At 36.3% G+C, this 17,249-nt stretch overlaps 3 protein-coding genes across 5 annotated transcripts in view; 1 reads left to right on the top strand and 2 right to left on the bottom strand.

Annotated features, from left to right (window-relative positions):
• Positions 1-936: 936 nt before the first annotated feature.
• LOC116301048 (serine/threonine-protein phosphatase 6 regulatory subunit 3) overlaps positions 937-17,249 on the bottom strand; it is a 35,042-nt gene continuing 18,729 nt past the window's right edge. For both annotated transcript variants that reach the window (XM_089030939.1, XM_089030938.1), the window contains exons 25-31: positions 9,065-9,165; positions 7,780-7,825; positions 7,055-7,198; positions 6,672-6,773; positions 5,706-5,796; positions 4,683-4,852; positions 937-3,677 (exon numbers count right to left, since the gene is read on the bottom strand). In XM_089030939.1, coding sequence (XP_088887065.1) covers positions 3,623-3,677; positions 4,683-4,852; positions 5,706-5,796; positions 6,672-6,773; positions 7,055-7,198; positions 7,780-7,825; positions 9,065-9,165 — 709 coding nt within the window. In that variant the 3' untranslated portion in view covers positions 937-3,622. The remainder of the gene's footprint in view (positions 3,678-4,682; positions 4,853-5,705; positions 5,797-6,671; positions 6,774-7,054; positions 7,199-7,779; positions 7,826-9,064; positions 9,166-17,249) is intronic.
• On the top strand, positions 11,082-16,626 carry LOC148910593 (uncharacterized). Of its 2 annotated transcripts, XM_089030941.1 has the most exons (15): positions 11,082-11,741; positions 12,008-12,086; positions 12,190-12,317; positions 12,424-12,500; positions 12,896-13,064; positions 13,338-13,414; positions 13,952-14,154; positions 14,287-14,409; positions 14,525-14,618; positions 14,712-14,821; positions 14,991-15,149; positions 15,270-15,450; positions 15,544-15,761; positions 15,829-15,925; positions 16,394-16,626. In XM_089030941.1, coding segments are annotated over exons 1-15 (1,767 nt in total). In that variant the 5' UTR covers positions 11,082-11,691; the 3' UTR covers positions 16,396-16,626. The 2 variants fall into 2 exon arrangements, with proteins under 2 accessions (XP_088887067.1, XP_088887066.1); XM_089030940.1 differs by lacking the exon at positions 16,394-16,626 and having other exon boundaries at positions 15,829-15,933.
• On the bottom strand, positions 15,789-16,586 carry LOC116301051 (uncharacterized). Its single transcript, XM_031710054.2, has 3 exons — positions 16,456-16,586; positions 16,296-16,337; positions 15,789-16,108 (listed from the first exon to the last, which is right to left on the bottom strand). Exons 1-3 carry the CDS (start codon positions 16,551-16,553, stop codon positions 15,982-15,984), a joined length of 267 nt encoding a protein of 88 aa, XP_031565914.2. The 5' UTR covers positions 16,554-16,586; the 3' UTR covers positions 15,789-15,981.

A 17,249-nucleotide genomic window follows, 5' to 3' on the forward strand; every position in this document is an offset into this window, starting at 1 on the left:
GTGATATTCAAGTGCCTCCTGGTACATGTATGACCAAGCAATCATTCCCTGTATGATTGATGTAAAGTAAAATACATATAGATTTAAGTCAACTTTTCCAGACAGTTTTGGTACAGTCTGAGGAAGAATTTGATTGTCTTTGCAGCTACTTAAACTAGGTGCTATCCCTGGATCTCCTTTAACCACTTCTGTTTTGCACAGTAAGTTGGGAGATTTCTCAACCCCTTTTGCTTCTTAGCAATACTAAATAGCATTACCAAAGGTACACAGGTCTTGACCACCAACCAATGTCCCTCTGTTGTGAGGGGTAAGAGCCCCATAGGGAACTGTAATAAAGTATGCAAGTATGTATGCAAATCGTAGACGAAGTAGTTGAAGGCACCCAGAGTGCAAACCATAATTTATTACACTTTAGGGTCGATATCAGTGTGATAAATTTAAAGTTGCAGATAAAAACCATAACAGGGAAGTGATAGGATATCACTTCACAGAAACCTGGAAACTGTGAGTTTTGTATTGTATCGACCCTAGATGTGTAATAAACAAATTATTACATGTTAAGAGCCTAATATCTTTTTTATTCGCTCATTTTCCATACCATATCACTCACTCGCTTGCAGACTAGCTCGTTCGTGAATAAAAACGATATCAAGCTCTTAACATGCGATAATCTCTATATATCCAAAAAGTCCTTTCCCTGACAATAAAAGCTGGAAATACAATGCAATGTTTTCTCCCCTGGTTGGTTACTTGCGAAAATAGATACCCTGTTCCAGAGAGAGTGTGATTTTATATACCCTGTTCCAGAGAGCTAGCTAGATTTTGTACCCTGTTCCAGAGTAGAATCGCTGAAAGCCATACCCTGTTTGGATATAGGGGATTACCCCCCCACCCCACCCCCGGGGCTTACCCCCCTAAGTATAAGATCCAAACCAGTTTTGATTACCATTAGTTTGTCATTGAACAGTTACACAAAAATGTTAGCTTATCTACAAGTATGCCTTTATCTTTACATTGTCTCTGTAACATCTACATTTTGTCCCTTTTCATTATCAATACATAATACAAACAAGATTTTAAAAAGAACCAAGCCCTTAAGTCTCAGTTTGTTGTGTAGTAACTGTGTTCAGTATTCAAACACTAGAAGTGTGACAGTTTGAATTCAATAGCTTATATTATAGTCGTACACCTATTTCAATGAACTTTGTCATCATCAAAGGCTATAGATAATAGGCGAGATTCGTTATTCCAGGATCCAAGAATAGCTGGAATGACTTGTGTTTGTGCTTCTTATTCTCGTCGAGAACATGGACCTTAGTGTTGAGACTGACTCAATGTTTTTTGTGTTCAACGAAACCATTTCCGTCTAGGATTTACCTATCACCTATCGACTTAGGCGATGACAACGTTTTTTGAAATAGATGTATAAGAGAGTGCAAGACCAGTACTCTTTCTTCAAGAAAACTCCACTGATGATGTGGATTTACAGAGTAATGATTCCGGAAAATTCAGAGTAAATTATCAGCAGGAATTTTCAAAAGGAAGGTAGGGTTCATTGAATCTTCTATCCATGGAACATGTTTCACAAAGGTAAATAAGGCTTCTTCAAGTGGTAAGGACTTGAAAATATTCAAACGGGATTTTACATGCCTCATATCAACTGCTGGCAGGTCTTCGCTGGCAGCACTCACTGTGAAAATGACCCTGCGATAGACTAATTATTTCATAATACTATCCTAAATTATTGACTTCCAAATAGTTAGCGGCTTTGAGTTCATAGTTGTAGAACTTCTTGATTAAACAGGATTCAAGCCCTGAACTACTGAGAAAATTTATTGGTTTCTCATGGTAAAATGTGTCTAACACAACAGCATCTTGATTGCTGAGGCCCCGTCCACACTATGCCGGATAAATTTGAATCCGAATTTTTATTTATTCGGTTAGGCCTACCGTCCACACTAATCCGGGCGAATCCGGAACAATTCTTCACCGAAAACGAATTTTTTCGAATACGGTCTCCAGAGTGGAACAATTTGAAAACGCCGGCTAGCCGTATTATTGTGGACGGAGAACATATCGTATCCGAAATTTTTCGAATACGATGACGTCATGATTGTCATGGGAACATGGCGGGAAGGCTAAAAATTCACCGCATTTTTGCCGCCTCTGATCGGACTAGTGTGGACGCGAAGCATTTTATCCGTTTTCATGTGTGGACGGACAACTTTTTTTCCGGTTTCGGTGTGAAAGTTGCGAATTCAAATTTATCCGGCATAGTGTGGACGGGGCCTGTGATACCTAGAACTTAGGCCCCGTCCACAAGTATCCGGAAATTTTTTTATCCGCAAATTTTTTTTTGCGGATACGAAAATGTTTGCGTCCACACGCAGCGTATTCGAATCGTTTTCACCGTACACACGTATCCGTTTTCGTAAAATTTGCGGATACGGACACAAAAATTTGCGGTCACGTGTGGACGGGGCCTTATGCAGCAAGAGAGAATCAGTGAAATAAAAAATCTATTTGATACAAAGGAATGAGATCAGGCTTTCCATTCAATCAATACCAAAAGCTATTCAATGAGCCTGATAAACTTCTGATTACAATGCTATTTTCATAAACATGCAAACTTGGTAGCTGCGAGGTGCACGCTGAAATTTGGTTTTTCGCTGGCGTCAATCAAAACTAATCAGTCGGTAGCTTTCATATTTTTGACTGGCGGTAGTGAAAAAAACAAATTCGAGGAAGCAGCTTGTCGCTACCAAGTTTGCATATCTATGAAAATGGCAGTAAGTACTACCAAATATATCTGAAGATTCCCAAATATATCTGGTTATGTATTCAGGCAAAAAAAAAAATTAAAGATATGGATAACTAGTATAACTGGTATAACTAGATCCAATTCAATGAGGCGTACTTAATGTTTCTTACACATGTCACAAATGACAAACACAGACCTATTTAATCCAGATATGAAAAATTATTGCATGGTTTAACTGATAGTTAGTATATGTAATAGGACTCCATGCTGTCCAAATACGAAATAATTGGACGAGGAAAATTCCGAGGACTTCCAGTAGTCAGAGGAATTTTTCGAGTCTAATTATTTCTTGATTGGGGAGCATGAAATCCCATTACCTATTAATTATATAGCTGCCTAATTAATCCCATATCAACGAGACCTGTCCAATTAAGAAAATAATTGGACAGTTACCTATATGGGATTAATGAGAAGCCTTATAATCAATATCATAATTGAGGCGAATACGTACTGCATCCACAAAACGGTTCCAGTAAAAAATCATAGGTAAAAAAGATTGCTTCATATATACCATCATTTCACCAGATTACAATCAGCTTGATCAGGACTGGAACCAAAGGGTTTGGCCTTTAGATTAATAGCAATAACTCAGTATAATAAAAATAAAAACGACTCCTAATTGTTAATAAACCAGATTTTTCGATTGGCAGGTTGATTACACTGTACATTCATTGACTACCATACCAATCATTATAGCTTAATTGAGTAATAATACCTAAATGCGTCTGGGATTCTGAATGTATACAAGTTGTTGTAAGTTATAATGATGTCTCGAAGGGTAGTGAACATCTGACATAGCCATTAACCTGGTCCATTTGCAAGAGGTGGCGTCTCTGAAGGACTGGGAATTGGTAACCTAGAAAGAAACAAACAAATATGAAGCAATTACTAGGGTTAGCTGATTTTCTCTGAATTATACATTTCTTGCAGGTCATAAATGATCAGAGGAAGGGGAGGAGGGCAAAATCCTGGTAATTGCAATAAATTTTTTGAACATATCTTTTCAATAGACCCGTTTCGAATTCCAAATTACCGCTGTGTTTCTTGATTACAGACTCATTTGCACAGGGTTAGCCTCGAGTTTGTGCAGAATATTCACGTGTTCCAGTCAAGGTCCGTCGAGTTTCAAAGTGATTGTATTGTTGAACTTGTGCACTCTTTACTTTACCGTTGGTATTTGCGAGTAATTAGACACTGATTCGAGGCTAACCCTATGCAAACGAGTCTGTAATCACGAAACACAGCGGTAATTTGGAATTCGAAACGAGTCTATTGCCCTATTTCCCTATGACGTCACTGCTTGTTTATGTGGGGGATAGAATCGCCAAATCCGATAGAAAATTCAACAAAATTTGCTCCTAGCGAAACAGTTTGATCTAAAATGGCCTGGTTTTCAGATATAATATCTGTTAATATGTACTAAAAAATATTCTGAGTGTTTGCTGGCTATATTCTACTTCTCTTCGTGGATTGATACGGGTTTTAGAACAATTTTCGGTGAATTTGCGTTGATTTGACCCCCTCCGACGACCATGATCCTTTGATTTAAAACAATAGATTGTTTTGATGTGACGTCATAGTGAAATAGGGCAATTTATACAGCTCTATTATTTTAATGTTCACATTTCACTGCCCAGGCATTCAGGACTCTCCAACAATAGAGTGGTTTCATATGGCTGCCTTTGTATGGGCAACAATAGAAAATTCTCTTTTAGGAAAGAAAACCGCTTCTTGTGCAAAATCATTGCAGCATTTCACTGCCCAGGCATTCAGGCCTCACCAACAAAAAGAATGGTTTCATGGCTGCCTTTGTATGGGCAACAATAGAAAATTCCTCTAACAAGTCTTCTGTAAACATTACCTGGAGTCTTCGTGTTTAGCTGCCTTGCTGTTACTCTGATGCTTCGTTTGATCGTCATCAAAGTCTACAGGCCCATTATCCTTGGGAGCCTCTGATTGGTCGTTTGCAGGTGTGGCATTAGTACTAGATGGGTTAGTTGCTATTGGCTCTTCACGACTGTTATCACATGACTGTATGATGGAACAACAAAAGACATCATAAGAAATCTATTACAGAAATAGGTGACTCCTTTATGCTAATAAGCGTGACGTCTATTAAAGCTTGATTAAATATACAAAATCGATCTGGTTCATAGATACAGTATTTAAAAAGCATCATTATTTTACTCGTTGTTTACATGAAAGCTGTTTAAATTGTTTCTCATAATGGCCAGCATTTAGTATTACTAACTACAACAAAAACACTAGTCAAATTGATGGTTTTCACGTCAGCCATGTTGGAGGAATTTAACAAAAGAATTGTCAATGAATTATTTTGTCATACCCTCCAACATGGCCGCTGTGTCTTTTGTTATTTAATTCTCTTGGGAATGGTTGAATACCATCAATACCTTAATAGACGTCACACTCATTAACGTATTGGAAGTATAAAACTTCAAAACTTAAAGAGGCATCACTCAAATCAAGAAATATTTTACCAATCAACTATTTACTTTATGTAGAATCGGTGCTGAAATTATTGTCAAAGGGTTCATGTGCGCTGTGCACTGAATGGAACAGTATGCCTAATCATGTAATATTACGAGGGCACCCCTAGGAAGGCACTTAACCATTTTTGAATGTTTGCATCCCCATAATTTTGATTTCTGTAGTGCTTTTTTATGGCTATAGCTATATCATTCACTATAAATATTTTTTAATGTGTTAGTAGTATATGTTTTCGTGGAGAAATCGTAAATCAGATTCAATTCAAAATCTCCATCCAGAGTTTGAAATGAATCTTATTGTCTTAGTAACCACTAGAAAAATGACTCGCAAATATTCATTTAAAAAGTCTATAAATAATCTCTGTCTATCTACATACAGCAGTACTATTATCAGCAGACGTCATGTGTGGTGTCTTCACCAATGCATTCCCAAATGGTTCAGCCTGGAGCTTAAGGTTTTCGGGAACTCTAAAACATGAACAACAAACATTGTTAGATGTGATACTTTGCAAAGTCAGGCTTGAAAAGGAGGTGACAAGGGCAACCAAGCCATAGGTCATCCCCCAGTACCTGCCAGGTGATCTCAGGGAACATGCACAAAGGATTGTTGTAGTTGATCAGGCAGTCAATTGCATAAAGAGGTATTATTGCAAGATAATTTCATAAAAGAATTGAAACCAAAATGCACCATTTGACCCATAGCTAGTCGTAATAATAAGTATAGGTAGAATTTTAGGTTGTATCGTCGTGTACGGGAATTGTCAGGGGAATTCTATTCAAATTCAAATTTCGAGTAATCGGCTAGTAGTCGTACCCTTCGATAGCATAAATTAAACTATAATAAATATATGTGCACATGCTGATGATACATCGTTTAAACATGACTAAAAAATAAGACCACCCAACCGAATTCGCTTCGTGGTCTAAGGGTTAGGGTTAGGGTTAGGGTTGGCATTGTAGTAGTTCTTTGGTGCCGAAGGTACCGAGTTCGATTCTTGGTGTCTTCACTTAATTTTTTTTCTAAGTGAGGAGAACCAGTCATGTCTTTGGAAACCTATGACGTACTTCGTTCTTCCATACACGAAAATAGTACCGAATTTGAAAGGTATTGCTAGGCCAAAACATAGCTAGGAAAGCAAGGATTTAGAGTTATTTTCTCTGACTGTAGTTGCCATGTTTTTTCAGTATCATTGCTAATTAGATTCAATGGACCACCTGGTCAGATTTCTTCCTGTGCGATGATTGGCTGTTTTTTGATGGAGTATCAAAAGAAAATGACCTGGGTAACACCAAAGTCTCAGTAGAAAATTTGATGCTCAAGGGAGAGGGTAGTGGTTACTTACATAGATGGCTTGTTATCTGAATCAGGCAAGTCATCATCATCATCAGATATGTCATCATCACTATCATTGGAAGCTAGGGGAGCCCCTTCACCTTTGTCACAGCTTTGATATTAAAAAGAAATATTTATAAGGTTAATTAGTAATCACCTTAATATTATTTTCTTCCATACCAAGTAGGAGAATGTGCCTAATCTTAAAGCCACACCCATAATAACTACACTTCTCTTTTAGTGCATTTTGCTGTGCTCTGACTTATATTTGCCAAAGTTGTTTCAAGGTTTAATCTGTGAGTAAGCTGTGCCCTAACTTTGATCTGCCCAGACATTGTTTCAGGGTATCAACAAAGAACGTTAAACGTTTATAGGAATTATTACTTCCATTACCTATAAGAGGCTGCTCTAGGTGGTAGTGGGGCTGTGACTGGAGGATTAGGTTGGTTTGTACTGCTGCTAGATGTAGTATCCTCTTCGGCAGAACTGTTAAACACACTACTTGAGTCCAACACCAGTCCTTTACTAAGATCAACACTAAAAACCAAAACAAAATATTTTGGGTCAAAGTATGATTTGAGAGTTTTTACTGTATCTCAAAAGATTAATTCACTCATAATAAAAATATTATGACATAATGGGAGGTTCTTATATAGCGCATTTATACAACGTCTCAATGCGCTTTAAATTTATGACCAGTGGAGGAATGTACTGCCTGCATATTAAGGTGCTTTTAGCAGCTGTGCAGCTTACAATCATAAGTGATTTGTTAGTATGTTAGTATTATGCCTCCAGTCAGGGATAGGCTGTTGAACCGGGAGACAATCCCCTACTCTTACATGAATAATTCAACAGGTTCTTTTATGTCCCCTATTTTACTGCAGGTTAGGAAGGGTTGGGATATAGGTTCTACGGTTTAAAGTCCTTATCCGAGAAGATCTGAAGGTCTAACCATTTGCAGATATTATTACAAAGGCAGCATCTTCTCCTCAGTTATTTTAAGACCCTGAGTGTTGGTCCAGACGAGACTTGAACCACAACCTCCCGCACAACAGACTATAGACATATCAAAAATAAAAAAACTTGGTTCACAGTTTTAGTGGTCGCTCTTTGCTCACCTTTCCTTTTCTTTACTCTCTGTGTCTTGTTTTTGTTCATCAACTTCTAAAAATGATAACCACAGTAAAATTTGAAGGACTTGTCATAATTAAAGGGAGAATGTGTGGTGTAGCAGTGACACCAATGCAAATGCTACCAGGGGCAGATCCAGGGGTGGTAATATAGGTGACTAGTCACCCTCTTTTGCTCAATTTTCTCAGTATATTGTTAGTAACAGTCACCCCCCTTTTCCTCTCTTTCCTCATAAAACCTTTGTAATAGTCAACCCCCCTTTTTAAAATTCCTGGATCCGCCTCTGGCTACTCAGGTTCAATTCTTGGACTTGGTCATAATCACAGGGTTCATGCTACATTTTCGTTACAAAATTCAAGGACTTTTTAAGCACTTTTCAAGCACAAAAATTCGATTTTCAAGGACAAAGTTTTTTGTATTAGAACGTGGTTTAAGCATTGATTCAATGTTACAGTGCAGCTAATTCAGCCGGGGCCACATCCACCAATAAAAAACAATCATGACATGCAACCAACCAGTAAACAAGAAACCAGAAACTCTTCAATCAATTTTAATCGTTATTTATTTTAAAAGGAAAGTTAGAAATAGCATTAAGTTCACATTAAATTCAAGGAGTATTCCAGGAGTTATGGCGTTCTTCCCTATTTTCAAGGGCTTTTCAAGCGCCCTTAAAAACGTGTTTTCAATTCAAGGAGTAGAACGAACCCTGTAATCACTGTGAGTAGAGTTTCTCTCCTGTGTTTTGAGGGTTTTTCTCCTGGTCCACCAGTTTTCCTCCCTTCACAAAAATTAATGTCTAAATAGACCCATTTCGAATTCCAAATTACCGCTGTGTTTCTTGATTACAGACTCATTTGCACAGGGTTAGCCTCGAGTTTGTGCAGAATATTCACATGTTTCAGTCAAGGTCTGTTGAGTATCAAAGTTTTTGTATTGTTGAAGTTGTACATTCTTTACTTTACCGTTGGTATTTGTGAATACTTAAACACTGGTATGAGGCTAACCCTGTGCAAATGAGTCTGTAATCAAGGAACACCGCGGTATTTTGGAATTCGAAACTGGTCTATTGCAATTTGATCATGGAACGAGGGCCACAGGTTTGTTAGCCACTGACTATAAAAGTGCTACCCTTATAAAAGAAGGACAATTTATTCCTAGTTACATTTTATTATTTTTGAATATTAAAAAGTAAGAAATTTCAAAACCACTAATACTGCTGTCTGTAGCAGAAAAAAAACACTATAGCTTGTCTAGAGGGATAGTTACTCTTACCATAAGCAGACGCTGGTGACGCAGATGGATTCTCAGGTGGGGATGGAGATGTTTCTGTTTCCATGGCAACTGGTGAGTCTGGTCTTTTCTCTGTTTGTTCTCTGTAAATATATTTACAGAATATTTCTGAATATTAATTCCAACATGGTTCGTCCTTCTATTTACAATCAAATAAATGTCAGTGGCAAAATGTAATTAAGGCAAGGTTAAACTTGAGGCTAGCATGCCAGTGGTGCTGCTACTGCTACAGTGGTCCCCTTCAGGCTTGCAGAAACCGACATTTGGCTTATGTTGCTTTGTTGTTTGCGGTTGCTTGCTTGCACTTGCTTTGCATGCTTGCTTGAAGTCTGTTTTATCCCACCCTCCCCTCCCTGGTAAGTTAAGAGATATTTAATTGCCCACAAGCTAGTGCTAGTACAGGTATGGAATGTAGTTGGTCACTAAGGTTATGTCCTTAGCGCCATCGAAAAGCACATTCCTTATGACACTGTCAAAACACTCATTACACGGACGTTTCGATCCGGACATTAGGTTCCAGGCTACGCGCGCGGCCAAATTGTGTTGCCAAGATGATCCTCCCCTGGCAACCAAAATGGCGGCAATTTTGAAAAATTTTCCCGGCAATTTTGCTTTGAATATTGTATAGTGAACGCTTTAAAACAAAAGAAAAATACTTGAATAAGTTCCCTACGGTTACGAAGATTAATTTGAGTGTTTCAATAAGACGAGAAGTTGATGTATTTGCAAATTATTGTAAATCATGCGACGAAGTGATTTTTCGCAACTCTGCCGTGAGCATGAAAAGTAACTTTACAAAATGCAATTTCTTGGATCACTGGAAGTTTTTCGTTGAAAAGGTGAGCCATTACGATTGAGCTTAGAGACTGAAATTTAACAAAATGAAGAATTCAAGCTCCTAACATTTTTTTTACTTGAATTACAAAGTAGTAAAAAATGCCTATTTTTACAAAAACATTTTTAGACATGTCAACTCAGTTTCACAGCGACTGCTTGGCAAAAACCTGCAGGATTTGCCGTCTCTATATGGGCGAGAAGCAAACTATTTACGTACACAGTTGCAAAAAACCTGAAATAAAAGAAAAATTAATGGTTATTTTTAACATAAACATCGAAAATGATGATGATAACATTCATCCGAATAAACTTTGTAACAACTGCTACGCAAAATGTTGCAGAACAATAAGCGCTGAAGATGCAACATGTAGTGTCGTGCCTTTTGCATGGACTCCACACGTCGATAATTGCCAAATTTGTACATATTTTAAATCAAAACAACGTGGTGGTAGAAAACGAAAAAGTTCTGAAGGTAAAGGACGTCCCAAGAAAATAAAGGCTCTCAGAAATGACCACACACTCTCCAACATCGCAATACCAGACGATATCATTCCAGCCAAAATCATTGAACCTGTTCCTGAAATTTCCCGTTTTTTGAATCCTCCTCATGATGTGATATGTCCAATCTGCAAAGAAGTTCTTCAACAGCCTCTACAGTCTTCCTGTGAACATCATTTCTGTCTTGAATGTATCCGGAGCTGGCTAAATCATACTCAAGAAAATTCAAAATGTCCTGTGTGCAATTCTCCGACATCGGCGCTCACTCTTCAGAAACCACCACGAATAGTTCTAAACTTTCTTCGTTCTCTTTCCGTGCTTTGCTCCATTTGCAAAAACCCCTTCCCCCTAGATCAGCTTCACGGTCACGAAGCTACGTGCGTCAATTATCTCGCCCAGCCTTTCACATTGACACTGCCACAAATAATGGATAAGCCACTGACAGAGCCATTGGAGAAAAGCGAGGAGATTATAGCTACAAAATTAATTAAAAGGAAATTATCAACAAATGAAGACTCGCATATTATCATGAAAACTGGGGGGACGGTAAGTATTCTAAAAGGCAAACCAAAACAGAGTATATTGTATTACTATAAACAAAACTCCTATTAAAAATATGCAATGATATTTAGATTATAAATATACAAACAATATGCAATGATGTTTACTGATTATAAATGTACAACAATATGAGCAGTATTTAGTGGTTTTAATGTTGAACACTTTTGGTGTTTGTACTCTAGAACATCTTGATCAGTTTATCATGTTTCTACTACAGTGGAACCCCGCCGCTTTACGGCCACCCCGTTAATACGGCCATTTTCGAATGTCCCTTTGATGGGCAGATTAGCGGGGTTCCCCTTTATTTCATTTTTTTCCACATTCCTTCTAGCCTTTGAAACTGTCAATTGTACATTCGCCTCGGGTTACAAGCACTGAAGCCAGCTTGAAAACTATCCAGCGACGCGCATCATTTATAGAAGAAACAAGGAAAACAATAAGTGGTGGTTCTTATAATGACTGTAAGATTCAGAAAACGGCAGAGTTTAGACGGTGTAATAAAGAAGAAAGACAAAAACTGATTAAAGAGGTAAAAAAATACATATAATAAAAAATAGAAATAACGTTCTTGGTCTTATTTGACACAAGTCTTCTTATTCAACCTTACAAAAAGTTCTACCTAAAAAAAGTCGAGGAAACACACATAATAATTAGTGATTTAATTCTATCAGGCTGGTCTGAGTATCGACATTCCTCCAGAACAAGGCTTGGCCATGAAGTCTGATCTTGGGATTCCCTGGAATAAGATACGCAATATAAGAAGGTTATACACCATTTATACACACGCACATAGGTCTTTTCTGAAATTGCAATACACATTGCATTGTGGAATAGATTTGGTACAAACATCTTTTGTTCATTAAGCCAAATATGGTGTTGTTTGTTTTAAAGCTAGACCACGATGCACCATGATTTTGTATTTCAAAAAAGATCTATTCTGAAAATAAAATAAAGTGATTGATATACATAGTTGCTGTATTTTTTATATAAAGAAACACATTTTTCTTGACAACATAAATTAATTCACAGATGGCTATCAAGTTGGGGAATAGAACTGGCAAGTGAGAAAAAACAAAGATCTCTGGCTAAAGAACAACAAATCGATGAAGCAAGTGGATAAATAATATTTGGTGATTTCGTAACTCATGAATACTTCATGTGATTCCACATTTATACTGTAGTTAATATTGCATTACCTGTATCTTTTTCAGGTTTACTGTGAGGCTGTGCCATTTGTTTTTTCAAAGCTGAATGAGCGAAGTGAAATTCGGGCTGCACCTTGTGGTCAGGTTTCAAACTTGAAATCTATGATAGAAGGTCACCTGGAAGCAAATAAGAAGTAATTAATATTGCTACATCATGAAAACTATAACAATAAAAGTAAATATTACCAAACTGAAAACAGTACACACTGTATTGTGCAATAACCATATTTTATGTACTAGGCATCAAAGACTTACATGGCACGATGGGTTAATCCCAAAAGATGAAATATGGCTAAAGATTGGGGGAGATAAGGGAGGTAAGATTGCACATAAATTTTAGTAATTAATCAATTTGTATTGATACCATTATCAGCAGGAGATAGCTATATGACAATGGAAGCTGGATATACAGTTACTATATGGAGTTGCTGATCGAACGAGTACCAATTAAAATGGAGTGAAAAGAACTATCACACATCATACAAACAAAATTAAATGGCTCTTTTTGGAGCCAATAATAAAAAAATAAAAGTGAATGGTCCAATGCTTCTTAAAAAGATATTTAAAATCAAACGTCTCTTTTCAGAGCCCATAATAAAAACAGTCAATATGAAATGAAGGCAGGTCACATGACATGTTTATCTCAAATTTTCTGAAAAAGAAATTATCTTTGTTATCACCTGTTCCTGTTAATTTTGCTTTTTGATTTAAGGGGGAAGTTTGAAGATGGGATTTGAAATTGCCAACACAGCAACCCCAAATTCAACAAGAAACACTGTAGTGTTTAATCTTTTTGAGGCTCCAGACAACCCACATAATCTTAAGGTTGGGTTGGACAGATATGTCAATAACATAGACTGTCTACAAAAAGAAAAATGGAGGCATGTATATTAATAGATAGGCATTGCTCATATCACAGCTTTTTTCTTATTTAAATCTGTATGCTTTTTCTATTGTAAACATATGCAACTTATTTATGAACAGTTATGTTTGTCAATTTAAATTGTTGAAAAGTTATAGATAACACAATCATATTTAGGTACATAATGTCCATAAGCTATTTAAATGAGAAACTGACCAATGATTTTTATACATGAAGGCATTCATTCAAAATTAGTGTCTAAATTGACAATTTTAACTTTTCAATATTTCAGAGAATATAAACTAATACTTTTTGCATTTGGGGACTACTCCTTTTTATGTGACTTATATGGAATTTCAGGAGCAAGTGGTTAGTAAACAGAATATATATAATATATAATTAGCATATACTATGGTCACAACATCGTAAGAATGCACGCTCTCATTGGCTAGCTATCTCGGAATACTGAGACCATATTCACTCCACTGAAGCAGGGGATATTGAGCTGCGAACAAAATAATGACTTAAAGCAATCACTTTGCGACGAGTGTTGTAAAAATTGAGAAAACAATAGAACAAATAGCTTAGCATAATCAAAACTGAAGCCATTATTCATGAACAAGTGCTGAATGAATTTGGAACTGAAATGCTGAAAAATAACAAAATTTTGGTGTTTTTTTGGTTTTTTTTTAATGCAAATAAATCATGCTTTTTGTAAACAGTATATGCTAAAACAATTATTCACCTCAGGCTCAGTGGTTATTGGACAACATTTACCTTGCAGCTTCAAGACTTTCTGCTTGGTAAATATTTGCTTGATAACAACTTTGCATTCCGTAAATAATTGTTAACTATATACTTTAAAAATTATCAGGAATAATACAAAATACAAAAATGTATTTTTAGGAAGACATCCATGTCTGTGGTGCACGATAACCCAGACTGAAATGAGCAAACCAAAATCAGAAAGAAAGACCGAACCATTGAGAACCCTTCAAAGTTTGAGAGATGATAATGCCAAGTATCAAAAAGATGGATCACCACACTCAAAAGCCAAACTGTACAACAATGCAATAAGACCACCACTTATAAACATTCCTATTGATCATGTAGGTAACTTTTATAATATTTGTAATAAATGTCAATTCAGATGTTATGAATATGAGTAAAATGCTAAAACATTTTAATTACATAGAGACCAAAATCACAACTTTCAACTTTATATATTTATACAATCTTAGGTTTGTTTACCTGGTTTGCATATCAGCATTGGTGTTTTCAATAGGCTGTATGACCTCCTCCGACAAGCACTTCACAAAGTGGATTTACTGGTAGCTGATGATCTAGCAAAATCAAACAATAAAGTATGGTTTGATAGGAGTAATTATTTTCAGTTTGATAGCCTTTTTGTTTATTTGTAATATCACATACACATCAACAAAATTGTATAAACTAATAATTTTCAATGCTGACATGTAGACTGGGTGTGATGCTTTTCAAGATTTTGTAAAGTCATTGTCATTGTATGAAGAAACAAAACTGAAAGAAAGCACTTTGATTGAAGAGGCAAGAGGTAATGTCTGTAATAAATACACATGCATACAACTCAGCATACATGCTAAATATAAATAGTTAATATTCTTTAACATACATTTGTACAAATTAGCTTGTGAACAAGATGCAATGTTTTCATTACTGAATTCCACTGATGGAGACAAAGACAGTGAAAACATCTTTAAAAGAGCTGATGAGTTACGCCATCAAGCTGATGAACTGGTAAGTTGCTTTAAGTAGAATGAGATAATTATTGTATCATCCAAATCGTATTTGGAGCAATGTCTATTTTTAATATAAGGGATTTTTTATCATTTGACATCAAATTTAAAAATAATCATTGTATAAATTGCTTCAGTATCAAAAAGTAATATTTACGATTCATTTTTAGAACAGACAAGCAGAATTACAGGCAAAGACTTCAAAACTAAAAATTGGAGATGGACCATGCGCAAAGAAACTAGAAAAAGTTCTCAAAGAAATCGGGGCAGAGAGACAATCGTACCATGGTGGAAGCTTTAACGGAAATCATACTGATAAATGTCTTAAGGTATTGCCCAAAAAAATGAAGCGTTGTATATCTAGTAAGCGTGCAGTTTTAGTTAGTGCATAGTATATATATGAGCATTAAGTGTCTCATCTATTTTACTATTTTTCTTTACTCCTAAAGGCCAAAAACATCAATTTGCTCTCAAGTGTTGCAGTTGAAGTATGCAGTGAGCTTGGCATTGAGTTATGGGAAGCTGAAATGGTTCAAGATCAGTTCTCTCAAGTGCTTAATTCTTACAACAATGTACACAAGACTATGAACAAAGCTGTCAAACTTAGTGATGAAGAAATAACTAAACTAGGTAGGGACAGTTGCTGACATGGTCATTATGAAATTATTCTTATTGATGGAGACATTCAAACACATGCATGTAACTATTTTACTTTGGTTGCAGAATCAGATATCAAAACATTTTTGGCACTATATCGCCACTTTTTTCCGTCAGCAAGCATCTTCCCCAAGCTACACTTTTTAGAAGATCACATGGTTAGCTGGGTTAGGAAATACAACACAGGAGTAGGTTTACTTGGGGAGCAAGGCATCGAGTCCATACATCACTCATTCAATGAGTTAAAACGTACATACTCAAGTGTGAGAAACCGTGTGGACCAGGTAAAACACCTTAAATTTCAAGACATGTGGGCTATATAAATAAAATTTATTATTTTATTATTATTAGGTAAAATATATGCTTGAGGAACATCACAGAAGATGCCATCCTGACAATATAAGCAAAGTACCCCTAAAGAAAACAAGGAAGATTTGCAAAGAACAATGTACGTAAAATTACAGCCAGTAATAACACAAAAAAGGGAGTTTGCTTTTAAGGTCTTCACAATTTTATTTTCTTTTCCTTAGATTTCTCCTCTTTCTTCTTTTTCTCCTCCTCTAGCCGCCTCTTCAAATCCATCCTCCTCTTCAATTGCTTCTCATCTTCAGCTTTTTTTCCCTCTTCAGTTCTATGACATATAACAATAAAGAACAGCTAAACATTTGCAATATTTAATTAAATTATGTTTATACCAACGAAAAATTGACACTGAATCTAATTAGCATATAGGTTTGTCAACGAAACAATTATGGATACATCAATAATTATTTTAAGCTTACAGTATGCACACAAACAATTTACAGATATTTTCTTACAATTCCTTTTCATCATATTCTAGTTCGTGCTTTGGTCTTGTTCTAAAAAATAGACAATTTTAGTATGTTAACTTAATCTTAACTTGATTTTGTTTCAGGAAAAACAAGGTTGCATAACTAACACATAAACAAGAGCTGAGAATAATGACTTTGTACTTACCCCTTTCGCATGAAGTACCAAAAGGCCTCCATTTTTTCCTCTTTCGGGAGACTTTTATAGTTTTTCCAAGAAATATCCTTGTACTTTTCCGCGGCCATTATCAACCAAAGACAACCGATATTACTGTTAAAAACCTTCGAGCTTGAAGTTTAATGGCGGGAAAAACAAAAATGACGCGCGTGGCAATTCCCAGGGCGGGAAAACAGATCGAAGGAATGATCGTCTTTGTGGTTTAGAATTACAGATAAAAATAATAGTACATAAATCTTTGTAAAAAAATGTTAGTAGAATATGAATTGTAAATACAGCACACCAACTGAATACCTAATACGATTAATGCTTACCTGAATCTGGGAAAACTTCCGATCCTGTCAAGAAATCGCATATTTTTGACGGTTTCAAAGAGATAATGGATAATTTCATAGCCGCCATTTTCTTCCACGAGCGAGACTTTCAAACATCCAGGAAATAAACGACTGCTTCCTTTTCTAAAACCATCCCCAGACCTTCATTGGACATCAATCTCAAAATAGTTAAAGGCCATGTCAAAATCGCTTCATATTATAGTCACTAAAAGAAGGATTTCTTGAGACTTCTCAAACCGCACAACTTCGTTGCCGTCCATTTTGAAAAGCCTCGTTTTCATGCGAATCGGAAGAGCAAGCGCGCGCTTACCGTAGCCTGGAACCTAATGTCTACAATTTTTATGAACGAAACATCCGTGATTACTGCCCATGAGTTGAACCAATTGAAACATTAAATCACTTTTGGCATATATGATGACTTGGCCAAAC

The sequence above is a fragment of the Actinia tenebrosa genome, unplaced genomic scaffold (genome assembly GCF_029948245.1).
Source record: "Actinia tenebrosa isolate PJP-AT-01 unplaced genomic scaffold, QUT_ActTen_1.0 PGA_scaffold16__25_contigs__length_10494907, whole genome shotgun sequence".
NCBI classification, from domain to species: domain Eukaryota; kingdom Metazoa; phylum Cnidaria; class Anthozoa; order Actiniaria; family Actiniidae; genus Actinia; species Actinia tenebrosa.

What these genes read in the sequence shown, in the direction of transcription:
- LOC148910593 (XM_089030940.1), top strand. Translation starts at nt 11,692, where the DNA reads ATGAAGTCTGATCTTGGGATTCCCTGGAATAAGATACGCAATATAAGA. An exon ending in AAGAACAACAAATCGATGAA is followed by an intron (nt 12,087 to 12,189) that starts GCAAGTGGATAA and finishes TATCTTTTTCAG; the next exon opens with GTTTACTGTGAGGCTGTGCC. An exon ending in TGGAATTTCAGGAGCAAGTG is followed by an intron (nt 13,415 to 13,951) that starts GTTAGTAAACAG and finishes ATGTATTTTTAG; the next exon opens with GAAGACATCCATGTCTGTGG.
- LOC116301051 (XM_031710054.2), bottom strand. Translation starts at nt 16,553, where the DNA reads ATGGCCGCGGAAAAGTACAAGGATATTTCTTGGAAAAACTATAAAAGT. An exon ending in TGGTACTTCATGCGAAAGGG is followed by an intron (nt 16,338 to 16,455) that starts GTAAGTACAAAG and finishes TCTATTTTTTAG; the next exon opens with AACAAGACCAAAGCACGAAC. An exon ending in GAATATGATGAAAAGGAATT is followed by an intron (nt 16,109 to 16,295) that starts GTAAGAAAATAT and finishes TATATGTCATAG; the next exon opens with AACTGAAGAGGGAAAAAAAG.